Source organism: Calidris pugnax, unplaced genomic scaffold (genome assembly GCF_001431845.1).
Source record: "Calidris pugnax isolate Ruff unplaced genomic scaffold, ASM143184v1 scaffold211, whole genome shotgun sequence".
Taxonomy (NCBI): domain Eukaryota; kingdom Metazoa; phylum Chordata; class Aves; order Charadriiformes; family Scolopacidae; genus Calidris; species Calidris pugnax.
Window position 1 is genome coordinate 2787803 of NW_015091083.1, and position 14296 is coordinate 2802098.

The 14296-nt window shown below is 44.0% G+C and overlaps 1 protein-coding gene across 1 annotated transcript in view; it reads right to left on the reverse strand.

The window, feature by feature from the left end:
* ITPK1 (inositol-tetrakisphosphate 1-kinase) overlaps window positions 1-14296 on the reverse strand; it is a 139595-nt gene that overhangs the window by 6964 nt on the left and 118335 nt on the right. Inside the window, exons 6-9 of the mRNA XM_014957559.1 lie at window positions 13797-13837; window positions 8892-9057; window positions 6659-6726; window positions 5007-5169 (exon numbers count right to left, since the gene is read on the reverse strand). Of these exons, the coding sequence (XP_014813045.1) occupies window positions 5007-5169; window positions 6659-6726; window positions 8892-9057; window positions 13797-13837 (438 nt within the window). The remainder of the gene's footprint in view (window positions 1-5006; window positions 5170-6658; window positions 6727-8891; window positions 9058-13796; window positions 13838-14296) is intronic.

The following is a 14296-nucleotide window of genomic DNA, read 5'->3' on the forward strand; positions in this document are numbered from 1 at the left end:
TCATTTGTTGCCAAGTCCAGGTTTTTCCCTAAGTTACAAACTCTGTGGTACAACGCTGATGTTTTCCATCCTTTTTCCAGGTTTACTGTGGAAAGTAGCTCCAACACAGCTTTCCTGAAGGTCTGGATCCTCTCTAGAATTTGTGCAGCAACACCCTCAGTTAGGGAAACCTCAGAGGACAGAGGAGCTGGCTTCATACCCTACAGAAAAGGCAGCTTCCCACTGCATGAGAAGCAATGTGATGCTCATCTGGCCTAACCTGACTTGGCACTTAAAACATGTGCCCCGCTATGAGCAGTGTCTGAAAAAACACTTGAGGGGCAGTAAACACATATCAATGATACAGTATTTGGTAGAAACATCATTTTTGATGACACAAGGGGTGGCAGCAGATGTACAGAGCTTCTGGCTCGATTCTAAACACTCTGGTACAGGTACAGTTTTATCATTGCATTAACTTCAAAATTGAACCAGACATGCAACATATTGGTATAACATCTTGAAATGGACCTTAACTGCTACTGCACTACCTAAATTTGTTATCAATTTGATTTAGTATTTAGAGGTGAAATATGACATTCAGTGTATTTAATGGGCTAGGCTGATTGTTTTAAAATGTCTGTAAAGTATTCTGAAGGTGACCTGGTATTAATATAGGAGATTGAAGCAATAAATAACAATTTAAAAGTCCCATGTGAATAGCACACATTCAAAAAGCAGCACATGAGCAGAACCAGAGACCACAAAGTAAATGCACACTTTAAAACACTTTTAGCAATGTGATCACAGGGCAGAAGAGTCCCTCAGATCCATAAATAATTCACTTTTAACCTCCATTCTCCTCTAAAGACCAACATAAGGTAAGAGGATAATTTCACCTTAAGATAAATGTGGTGATTGGTGCATTTATACCTCATATTTTAACCAAGCAGCTCTTATGTAGGGTGCTACACTGCTTTGGATTTTATTGCGCTTGGTCACAATTCTCCTAAGTACTTAACAGGCCCCACAACACACTAGCAATGTGAGACAACAGCTCCCAGTTTTCCTTTCTCAAAGGGCCCTTAAATGGATTCACCAAACAAATTGGCCATTTCAAAACGTCAAGTTTCCCAGTGACCCACACGATAATCCACTGGTCTGCAGGGGGCAACCAGGACTCCTACAGCCAGTCATGGGAGCCAGAACAAGATCTCCACCTCTTTGACAGAGGTGCTTGTTACACTTTATTGCTTATGTAAAAGCCTTGGGATTAGCCTTCAAATCTACTCAGAGTGCTTCAAACACCCCGGGAATAAGCTATCTCCATAGCAACAGCTTTAATATTCAGGGAGGAAATCCATAGTACCCTAGAGTGTTTTGTGTCTGCTCACTGAAAACAAACCAGCCATGTTTGAGGGCACCTGGCAAACTCACAAAGAAGTTGCTTTAAATATTTAATGGGAATAAGACGGTCAGTTATTCATTCCTGAAATCAGCAGATGTTACAGTGTAAGGAAGCTGTACGCATCGGGCAGGCTTCTTCTGTGCAAGCCCCCTGCACACTGTGTGGAAAGACCCAAATAATTCTGCCTGGTCACTCAGAAGAAACTTCACACACTTGTAAGAAAGAAATACAAGGAAGGGAGGAAGAGAATGAGGGCGTCTCAACTCTTGACCCTTGGGATGCCCTGGGAAGGCTGCAAACTCTGTAGACACTGCCTCGCTCTGTTCACTGGCTGCTGCTGCAGACTTCTCAAAAAAGGCAATTGTAGGACATCACTGTGCTGCGATGACAATGAAATCAAGAGGGGCAGATTAAACGACACCTTCAGAAACTACTGGCAATGAATTGAGTGTTCATGTCACACAGGGAATCAGTGGGAGGATGTAAGTTTTGCATGCTTCAAAGCATAAGTTGCATGAATCATGCTCCAGCAGGTACTATCCTAGCACTGCCCACTGAAACGATTTTGGAAGCCTCTACAAGAGGCTTGAATTTTGCTATGTTGAAAATGGTCTCCAGAGTCCTCTGGCTGAGCACACATAGGCAGGAAGTCCACCCAGCAATGCATCTGAAAACAAGCACCTGCTCCCCTCAGCTTGGCAGAGTCAAAAATGCCTATGAGCATGTTTAAGTTAGCATTAGAGATGGTACCTGCCAGATTTGCAAAAGACTCTCCCTGATTTGGCACACTCTCTGCTATTCTGCACCTTCCCTTGGGCAGAGAGAAATGGATGGCCCATGTCTTGCACCCACAGCAGCATATGTACACACACAAAGTGCACATGGAGATCATAGAATCATAGAATCATCTGGGTCGGAAGGGACCTTCAAGGTCATCTAGTCTGACCTCCCCATCTGATCTGAAGATCTGATGCTTCCAGCTGCCCCATACATGCAGACAGAGCCAGCAGCTCACCTGCACCAGCCGCAGAACGTGCGCACAAGCTGGGGCAGGGCGAGCTCAGCCATGGCCACAGGAGAGCAGCCTACGTGGGGCCCTTCCACTCAGTTACCTGAGGTCAGACAAACACAAAACCCACATGCTACGTGACTGTGCCTACAGTTAAATATCTCAGCTGGTAACCACAGCTAAATATAGTCCTGGTTGGTGGTTTCCCATAGAACAGGAGACACAATAGGCCTTTTAGACATTTATCATTAAAATCTTTTTGAAGAGTTGCTGGTGCTAATGGAGCAGATAACAGACGACATCCTCCTACAGGTACATCTGCTCTCAATTCTGACATTAAACTAATCTCAGGATGACAACCACAGAGTGGTAGATTCAAATGAGTTTCAAGCCTGGTAAACACAAAAGCCAGCAGAAAAGGAAGCCAAGCCTCTGGGCTGTTGGACAAGGCTTTGGTCACGCCTGGCCCCAAGCCACAGCCTACGAAAGAGGCTGTGAATGCTCCTTAAAGGGCACCTCTTCCCCTCCCCTCCCCAGAGCAGTGGTGCAGAGATAATGCAGCAGATCCCTGAAGTGGCTCCAGTTTAGCCCTACTGAAACCCCTGCAGGACAGGATGACTTGGGGAAGAGGAAGAAGGTAAGTCCCTTCCTGGGATGGCACTGAGGCAGGAACAATGAGATTCCCCTGCTGATGCAGCCCATCAGTGACTCTTTTGAGCAGGGCTGAATCTGAACTTCTCGTTAGCAAAGTGCTGGCTCCATCAGTGAAGCCTTTGAAGATGACCAGCCTTTAATCACACTGACCCTTGGAGGGAAATGCAGCTGACTGGGCTGAACATGCTTTTGGGCAACAGACTATTCTGTGTTGAGATGTAACCCCATTGCTTCTTCTCCCTTGAAAACAGTTCATCTCTCTCAGTTCTGCTACCTTTTATAAATTTAAAGGCATAAAATTTTGCCTACCCCCAGCCTCCTCTCTTCTGTACGTCTGGTCCCCGCTGCTATCCTCTAGACTATGTCCAACTGGTCTTCTGCCTACCCCATGGTGATAAAGCCAGTAGCTACCTTCACTACACACATGTTCACTGCCAAAAAAATCCTACATGAGATATAATGTGTGCCTGAGCACAAGAAACTTCCCTGTGCTCTCAAGTGAGTGAGCAAGGAATGAAACACTATTAATTCAATGTCTCTTCAAAGACCAATTACTGTGTAGATTGAAACACAAGACTTGGGCCGAATATCAGAAACTATTGCCTTAGGGTAGAAGTGCAGCAGAGCATGAGGCTGAAGGCAGTTCTGCAAACTTCTGTCACAACAAGATGGCATTACTCCTCTTTAAATAGCTACGTTTGCCACTAGCTGTTCCCCAATCTGGACTTTTCAGCATTTAAAGAAGAGGGGAATTTCAGTCTGTGCAAAGTATCAAATCCAAAGCAATGCCTGAAAAAATCAAAAACCCCAAAACACCAAACCAAAATGCCGCATTGCAAAAGAATGTCCTGCATCACTGACTTCAAGACTCCTTGTGTGAATTAAAATCCCATTCATAAAGCTGATTTGGCTCCGTCTGACACCCAATTTAGTTTATTTCACTGCTCTTGGCAGAAGACTGTTTTCATAGGTCTGCAGATTGCATCAACACCATATGGTAGAACCAAGCTGCAAAGTGACCTGAGAATAGCAGGGCTGGAGTTTTAAAAGGAAATCAGACACAGCAAGGCACTACAGGGCAGTAGTGGGACTGAGGACCCGGACTGAAAGATTAAGAAGACTGGGAGCTCAGGGCAAGATCTCTAGATGTAAAGATATCTCAGCCATGCTGAAAACTCAAAGTCTTCAATGACAGGTTAAACAAACTGCAACATCCTGTGCATCTGAAAACAAACATCACTACTCAGGTAATGAGAGGAGACACTCCAAGGGAAAAGCCCCATGCAAAACAGCATCAAATGAGATGTTGTATTTGTTTCCTGTGTTAGCTGCTGAGTTTAGCACAAGTGACAGACCATTACTGCCTCCCATTATACGTGTTTACAACTCTTTTTAATAATTCCAGTGGTCAAGGAACTTGTTTAGTTGTTTGCGAGACGTATGTTGCACTAAAAAAAGTGTAGGACCAATCTACCCATTTTCATGTGCTCTATTCTATTGTTTTACTTCAGGATCCACTTACGAAATGTACAAGGATACTTAACCCTTTACATCAACTTCTGTGCAGCTACAATTTTAACATCTTCTTCGGATTCCTGGTGCTGTTGCTTTTGTGCACAAAATGTCTTTTCACAGGGAATCAATTTGCACAGGAAGAGATTTTCAAGGGAACAGTTTGCTGCTTCCACCCCCTCAACACTTTTAAGTGCACAGAATCTGGAAAAAAATAACTCTTAAAAGACTCTCCTATTCCGTATCATTCCATATCAGCATTCCATATCTGGATGAAGGTTCTGCCCTTCCCAGATTAAACAGTATCTGATCTCAGAACAATTTGACTGCTGCTCTCCTGTCCCCCACCTGGGAAGTAATGATGTAAGACACCAGCACAGACACTTCACACTAAGCACGCACTGCACGAGTTCCACAAAGCATGAGTGGAAAGGCCTTTCTCACCTGGGAATGCATTTATATCAATGACCGCATGCTGCCCGGTCTGATTGTTAATAATGATATCAATTCCAAAGAGGGAAACTCCCAGAGCTTGCCGCAGTGCCTTGGAGATTTCCCGGATGACGTCGTCATTTGGCCGCTCATACACTCCTTCGATTCTATCCAGCTATAGTGGAAAAAGACACATTAGTAAGGGACTCCAAAACAGTCTTTGTAGCGGAAAGATTAATTTTCAGGGGTTTCCAGATGCAGATCCACCAAATCTAATCGCAGAGAACTGGTGGCATGAAACAGAGAAAGACACCAAAGAGAAACTGCTTTCGTAATTGAGGCAGCTACCTACACTGGAAGTTCACCTGCTCTAAAGCACCTAGTTCTTCCTCTTCCTGCTGGTGCAGTTCCTCAAGAGATACAGCAGTACAGGAATGAATGGAGAATCAGAATCACTATTTTCAGTACGAGATCTACACCTTAAAAAACCAAATGCAGCTGGTGTGTTTAACCCTGTGCTGCAAATATCATTCTGCTCTTTCAATGTAGATTAAGGTCTATGTGAAAGGACTGATGAGCCAGACTCCTGCTGTTAGTTTCATTTGAGCCATACAACACAACTCAGCTGGTATCTTCAGGGCAGAGGCTAATTCAAAGGGGATATTTTTTATGTGGGTTTTCATGTATAAGTTATTCTACAAACACTTATTAGGGCAAAAACCTCAGGTTATTTATGACTGGAAGATTTAATATTTTTTTTTACTTTTTAAACAGCAGGTTGTGCAGCAGAAGTATGCTGTTACACCTACAGAAGCGTGTATGGAGTATGTACGTGTATGAGAGAGATGGCAGGTAAACCATGGGAGCATATGGTCTTAAGTTTGAAAGTAAATTCAGCCATGAATAGATTTATGACTAGCACAATTACAGCTTTAATAGTTAGCATGCCTATCAGTGTTGAACACAAATTTAATCATTTTTTGCTGACTATGAAACTACTCCCCAGTAGAGCTTGTGAAACAGAAAAGAATTTGGAGACTCAAGAGATTGAAAGGACCCAGTCCTGTAAAGAGACTTTCACAGCAGCTGAATGCCTGAAAACTTCTTTGTTTTTATACTCTTAAAGCTTATTAAAAGGACTGGTAATGCAAGCATGAAACTGTGCACTGTGCTGGCACTGCTGGACTCGGAAGACACCCAGAAATGGTCCCATGGTCACAGCTCGGGTGTGCTCACACCATCGACAGCTACTCGCCCTCTGTGGCCCTGCCCAACGCAATTTCTCCGCTTCAATTTTCACCGTTTGTCTTTCCTCACAGAACTGAGTCCTAGAAGGATGATTTATGCTCATTAAGCTCTCTGGACAGGAAAAGGCCAGGTATTTGCATTCAGAACCTCATTGTTCCCTTTGCCTAGATTAGCTCTGGGGCGTTCAGGCCTGGCAAGCAGCACAGGCTTGCAGCATCAGTGATTCCTCACCGGAGCTCGGTAAGGAAAACCAGAGGGGGACACAGTCATGCAGGTTCGTTGTACCAAACAGACCTCAGCCTGCAACACAGAAGCAGACAACTTGTGAAGAGAGCCACTAGCTACTAACGCTTCAATAAGAAAGGACTAGATAGTTTTCCAGCCGCACTATAGATGAAAAGACCGAGTGTACTTACTGCTGTTAAGACAGATGAGGATTCCGGCTTCGAAACATTGTGGCTGTTGAAAAATATTGATTCTCTGTCTGGAATGAAAAGAGGGTTGTTAAGTAACTTTACACCAGATTTTAATTTCCAAAGGATTAGTGCAAGGAACAGTAGATGGCACTGTGGTCCCCGGAATCGAGTCTTGCTCCCCCCCGGGCGGTCCCCCTGGCACCCACCACCAGGGCACCCACGCTTGGCTAACCTCGGACCACAGACAAACAGAACTGCACGGGGTTAATAGAAACTGGTTTCTTTTACTTCACCAGGGCCAATTAACTAAGTGCAGTAAGATAATGAAGTTAATTTCTACTTATTTGCTACACTCAAAGCGACAGTTCCAGTGGGAAGGCATGTGATAGAAGGGAGAAGCTGCATTCCCTGCGGGCAATAGATTGACAGCAGCCAGAGTGCTCTGTGAACCTGGGGAGAGCACTGTCACCATGGAAGAAAGCAGCACGTTTCATGGCCAGGACTGGCCCTCCCTTTCAAGGAGACATCCTGAGGTGACAAAAGCTACTAACATACTGCAGTGGAAACCATGGGGAGAATTGTACCAGCACCTCCTGCCTTGCCTCCTCTGTGCTGAAGGTTTCACTGCTGGAGAAATCCACCACCACAAGTCTCCCCTTGGGATTCCCACCACAGCAGACTGATGGCATCATACAGACAACCTCTATGGGAACACCTGGACCCAAGCCTCAGCAGGCAGGTGGCACCAGCAATAGAGTATTTCTGCTATGCTGGTCTCTCTGAGTTGACACTGAAGAGGAACCATAGGGCCACTAACAATAAAGATGGGGGAGCTGTGAAAAGCTAACCCAAATCACCTCCACATTCTGACACCACCATATACTCTTCTTGTCTTTCCTCCCAGTTAGAAGGGCCCTGTACTTTCAGACAGTCAGCTCCTGCAGTGCCTCACAGACACCAGATCTGCTTAATTGTCAGATCTTCCAAGTCAGGTGCCTGTGCCATGGCCCCCTCAGACTCTCCTGATGAGGGGAGGGGTAAGAAAGCCAGACACTGATCCTCGTCTGCCCACAAAACTTATTTTTATGTGGACTTCCAGGCAACTTTCAAGACTTACACCAACGGATGAGACATTAGCTAAGGCATTTTTATAAAGGTGCCTTAAAGATGTTCTCTTCCAGCAAAAGTACAGACCAACTGTCCTAATAATTTATATAAACACAGATTCTGGCTACTTAATTTGACCAGGACATAGAATGGACCTAAATGTAAATACAGGCATACCCACCTACAGATAAGGATTTTTACTGGGATCCTACTATACATATGATAACATATGTATGTATTTGTGTGCAGAACACAACAGTGAGCACACATGGACATACTCAGATCGGCAGAAACCACTAAGAAAAGTGACAAAAACCTGGCATTTATTAATTCACCTCCTGTAGTTTGATACCTTCTCCCCTCCCATCTCCACCTCCTGGATTTGTCCAGTTGCAGGCAGATCATGCTCCCATCCGTACCCTGCTAATTCCTTCTTGCTTCTGAAGGCCCACAGAATGCAGTTCTTGGGAACTGCTTTTCTTCCATAAAGGAAATTTTAGTATTGTTTAACGAAAACCCTTCAAGTGCTGCTGTCTAGTGACATATAGGGAGGATTAGTGTCCTCACTGACAAATCCCTTCCTCCCTCCCCCCAACACAGCTGGTATCTACAAACCAAAGGACACTTCCCACCAAGGTTTACAACACTGCACCTCACGTGAACAGAGAGGCTCGTTCAGGGGAGAGCACAAGCAATCTTTAATTTAAACACACGTACATAATCGAGGTAAAAATAGGGAGAGGAAGTTCTGAAATGATGGAATCCAGGAAATTCTCTCTAAAGCACATTTATAAACAAACTCCGGAACAAATGACACATGAACTTACTGTGAAATTAGAGAATTTCTCTCCCTCTCCCCTCCTCCACATGATATAAAACACTGTTTCTAACAGGTAAGATTCAGGTTACTGTTGCATAAATATTTACTACATGAATGTCATTCATATGTACTCCAGAGTAGATGATTTATCTCCCTTCTTATTGAAATAATACAGTAGAGGAAACATGGTAGTTAAGAACCATCTGCCTTCATTTCAACAGCCTTTCCAAGGATATTTTTCTTTTGAATTGTTTGCTGCCAAGGCTCCGAGAGCTGACTTTTCCTTTTTGAATTGACACAACGTACCTGAGATTCCTGCAGAGAAGTTCTTCAAAGATGGTCTTTTCACCACCGTGTATGATTCCCCAACCACGAAGACTTTATACAGCACGGCGTTGTGATTGATGAAGCTCTGAATGACGCAGGGGGGGCGGACAGCTTTCAGGCCTTCCTGGTTGAAGATGATCGCCATCTGGAAACACGCACACACAGTTGTGCACAGGTCCTTCAGTAATTTCACATTTACCCACCACCTGGCTAGCAGTGAGGAGGAACATCTACTGGTGGGTATATATTGACCACGTGTGAATTCCTTCTCAGTAGCTAGTCCTATTTCATTATGTCTCATTTCACTGACACCCACTCTCCAAACACTACTGGCAGTACAGCTTTCATTCTCAATCAACACTTTCCTCTCAGCTCTTTGCAATTTCATTTACTGCTTTTAGTTGGGAAGCTACTGCAACTGCAGGTACAACAAAGGGGTAAACCATTTGACCAACACAGATGAGGAAGTCTGTATTGAATACAAGCCTGTGTATCATGAGAACAGCAGAAGGAACAGCTCTATGCACTAACTATGAGAGTTCTTCCCCACAGCTCTGTTTCCTGTGGTTGGGTTCAGTCCGGTTGCAATGGCCTAAGAACCAGGGTTTCATCCACGTCATCAGAGAACTTTTTTCAGACTCTGGCAGTTCTTACTGCTAGCAAACGCTGGCTAGTCTAATGATTTTCTTAGCTTGGTTTCACCCCATTACTCCAAATGGATAGTCCTCTTGAAGGGACTAGAACAAATATGCCAAAAAGGAAGGCATTTATAGGGCCTCAGTGATGAACAACAGCTGCCTCAAACAGCACGGAAGCAACGCTGGTAGGTGCAGAGAAGTATTTGGACAAGCCAGTATATATTCAGAACATGCCATGCTGGTCTTTCCATCGATCCCTACATTAACAAGCTTACATGCATGTATAATTATCATAACTGCAGTGCCCCATTTTGTATGTTTGCTGTTGGAGTGTGGATGCTGTCAAAGCTCCTACACCGAACCGGCAGCAAGCACCATTCTGGCACAGGTGATGAAATTACTCTATACCAGTGTGCCTTCACACAGCAGTGAGGACAAATTTAGGTTTACTCTCCATCCTCAAAGCCCTGAAAAAGCTATGTTTTAGTTATCTGAATATTGACGTGTCTTTATTACTCCAGTGATGCTGGGCCTTGCTATCCATGGTGGCAAAAAGGCCACCGTGTTGGTAGTCGGTTTAATATGAGTAACTGTCCAAGGCCAGAGAACCTGATGTATATTTTATCTTCCTTTCCTCTGGGCAAAACTCCCTCCCATAGGCAGGGATACTGTGGTCAGAGCATCTTTCCCCTCTGAAGAGCCTTGGAGGCAACAGCTAACCATCCAAGACTTGAGCCTGCTGTGTACCTCAGTCAGTGCAGGAAGCACAACACTTGCCAGAAAAATTCCTAAGCTCTGAAACACAAGTTTTTTCTTATGCCTGTTAATATTTTCTCACTGGCCTGTTTGGGGTTAGTGTTTTACTCAGCATGCAAGACAGTCCGGAGAGGCTAAAGAGAATTCCTGTGGGTCCACAGTGATATCCAGAATAAAATCTGCATGATGCAGATGAGTTATACTGCATACTCTTTCCATATGCTTCCTGTCAGTTTTCATGCCTTTTGAGATTAGCTGTATCTTAGCAAAGTCAGGGTCACTGGAAGGATTTTACAAAGAAACTTCATCACTTTGTGCTCTCTCTCATGTATTATATATGATCAGCTGCTAATTTGATGTACACTGCACTTTCAGACTGAATTTTTGCTAATATCTTAGCTTGTTCTTGTAATAAAAATAGTAAATATAATATGTTTCATTGTTCAAAAACACAGTCACGGTAAATGATGCACTGTTTACATATTCATAGTAAAAGTCTGAGCACATTTTTGTCCTTAATCCTCCTTATCTGTTAGACCACATTAGATCACATAATTGTCTGCACACATGCACGACTCAGTGGATTAACATTTTCTGAGTTCAAGTGAATGTGCATGTTCAATACCTACTTGCAGCTGATATTCTTACTGTGTCTCTATTATACCACGTGCTATCTATCTGACAGCACAGAGTGAGTTTGTGAGTGGTAAAAACCTGTGCAAGAAACCTACTCTAACCAGCAGAATCATCCATCAAGATGATTCACCGCAACAACATCGTACCTCATCAATCTCTCACTGGTGGCAAGAAACACGGCTCTCTTCCTCCTCCTGTGTACACTGTAGGCATTATTGTATCTACAACATCACACTGGCAAGAACTGTGCTGTTCCTATAGTGTTCTCTTCGAATATGAGTTAATTAATCCCCACCAACCAATCCTTCCTAAGATGAGCATGTACTTATCATCCTGTTTTAGAAGCGTGGAAACCAGAGAGTTTATCTTCTCAGCACTGAACTGACCCAGGCTACTGGAGACCATGTGAAACTTCTCTTCTGCAAAGCTCTGTGCCAACAGCCCCATGGACTAGCACACAACCCCTGTAACTCCCATGGTGTTGTGTTATTCTGGCTCACCGTGATGTCTTATGGTTTTTAGCATGCATGAATACAGCTCCAAGAACTCGCTTGCAGGGTGCACTTGCTCTTTGTTATCTAGCACAGACCTGCTGTGTCTGGCAGCAACATGGGAACAATACTTTATATCATAATTTCCAAATAGCATTCCTCATTATAAATGCAGAGCTCTTTTGAAGGCAAACAAAACATTTGGCACCAAGAATTTTTACTGACAATGTCCTTAAGGAATTCAGTCTCAAAACCACAGCAATTCTCTGCCTTTTCATTCCTGTCTGCTCAACGCTTAGAAAAAGAGTCATTCTGGACACATTTCTTCTCTTCAGGTTATGGGTCTCTGTGATGTCTCATGGCAGCTTTACCAAAGGTCAGTTATGTTCTGACCTGAGGGCACCTGGAAGGAGAACCTTCGGGCATCATCTCTGTTCAAGTCTCACAAACAGTGCTGGCAAAGCGGGTTTCCAGTGCTGAGCTGGCCAATGCAACTTCTAGTGCAGAGGCCACGTGGAACCCTGGTGCACCACAAGATGACTAAGAGCACCTTGGCTTAACTGGCTCATGGCTTCACAGCACAATGTGGAGTCTGCCAGCCTTGGCTGGCACCAAACTCAAGCTCAAGCCTGCGCCTTCAGCTGACCCCAGGAGCCAGTACTTGAACTATCTGAACAGTCATCTTTTGAAGAAAAGCAGGTTTCTGGTCAGCCTGTGTTCTAGTTCCAGTGTCAGCTCTGCAGTCGGAATATTTCTACTGAAAAGGAAGCAATTTACCAAAAGCTAAAGAAGGAGGCTGTAATAAAACAGGCAACAACTTCTTGCTTCTAGACCTATGCTCCATCTTTTAGACAAACTGTACTGCAAGCAGAGTATTTACTCTACAGTTCCCTTGCCATTATTGGTGATAAAATAGCAATTACAAGACAGTTCCTCTCTGATCATAAATACACTTTTGGATCATTCCCGAGAACTCAGCAACTCCAAAAGTGACTACTACTACTAACTATGTAAAGTACCACGCAAGACTTCAGGCTTTTTTCCAGGGGTCCTCCTAGGCTCTATTTGTAAGTTCATGTGATAAAGTGCAGGCTACAACTGTATTTTAGTCTAACTTTTGCTCAGAAAATGGAATTCTGGCAGGAGGCTGAGGTATGTCTGCCCTGTATGAAAGAACAGCAAAGAAAGATTCACCAGGGAAATGAAGTCCAAGCCTGACTGGACAACCACTGAAAGGTTCATGCATTTCAGGCCGGAGAGAAACCTTCTACAGAAAAACCGGCAAGGACGCTGGAGTCTTTAATTCACAATCCAGTCCCCAAGTGTTCTCAGGCATGACAGCAAAAATTTATAGCTGCTGCTCTGACAAACTAACAGGACAGTCTGTCACGCTTGTAAAATGATCCAAGCTAAGGCCTGCAGGAAAAATCTAGCCGCATTTTTAAAAGGAAGTGCTGGTCACTCAAAATTTCAGTGGTAGGCATTCTGCTCGTCTAGATTTACATTTTACTTCACAGCCTTCACCTCTCAGAGACGCTGCAGGAACATGCTGCACATTTCAGGAGCAGCTGGGAAACCTGGACCGATGACCACGTTGTTAACAAAGGGAGCCAGGCGTTACGAGAGCCAGCAGTGAGGGCTGGATTCTCAAAACTGAGCAGCAGTGAGCAGGAAGGCAGGAAGCACAAATGGAAAAGAATTAAAACAGGACTCAGCTCGCCTAAATTTAGAGGAAGCTAGGTTCATAGGGAACACGCTCCTTCCAGGAATACACAACCATTTTACCCGCAATTGCCTTACGGGAAGGAGGGAAAGCAGATAGTTCTACCAGCCTGTTCTTCCCACAGCTCCAGCCATGTTATTACAACTGAACATGCCTAAAAACGGTCCCTATTTGCTATTCCCTTCTCTCCATGGAAATGAACCAGCTGGCTTTCACTCATACTTCTGCTTCACCTACAGCACAAAACCGTTTCTCACCTGCATCACATACATGCTGGAAGAGAAACATGGTGGGGTGGAAACATCACTTAGTGTGACCTCCCACCAAAGAAGAAGCTGAAAGAGATTCCTTACAGACAGAGCTGACTGGAGACCACAAACTGTTAGAAGAAACTACATGACAGGAGCTAGAAACTGCTAGAAAGAACTTTCATGTCAAAAGGTTAAAGTCATATTTAACTTCATTTCAGATAAATCTGAAAAAAATAATGGTTTAATTAAACAAATGGGAGAGGCAGGTCAAGGGAAGTTGTTTGGGCATAGCCTTCATTCTGCCTACTACAGGATGGGAAAGCACCGGCCAAACCACCATGGGGGCACTGGAAGCAGGGGGATAACACTGCAAAAGTTCTTAAACTCACCTCGTGAGAGTTGGTTCCATGGGCCACTCTGGTTTTACAAACTGGGTAAATAGAAAAAAAACAATGAAACACTGAAACAGGACACACAAAACCCTTATAAATCAGTTCCCACCCACATGTGCAAGCACTGGAGTTCACCAGACCAAGACATTGAGAGTTTGGGGGTTACTGGAAAAGTCAAAATGTCAGGCAAGCAGATGACCTGCACTAGAGTCCAAAATAAGTTGCTAACTTGAAATTTTGGAAGGTGGTATATGATATCTCACAAACATATGCTCTGGAGAGCAGGAGCATGTCTTTTTTTTTTAAATAAAGAGAGATAGGAGACAAAAAAGCACTCCCACAATACCATGTTATATTGATTTTCAATGTTATTTTTTAATTTCATCCTCGTTTAGAGGAGTTCATTCAGGCCTTCTGAATACATGGACTATGCTGCTGACCACTGAGCACTAGCCAGCCTGTACCGAGAAGACAATGTACATGGGCGAGGAAGGGAG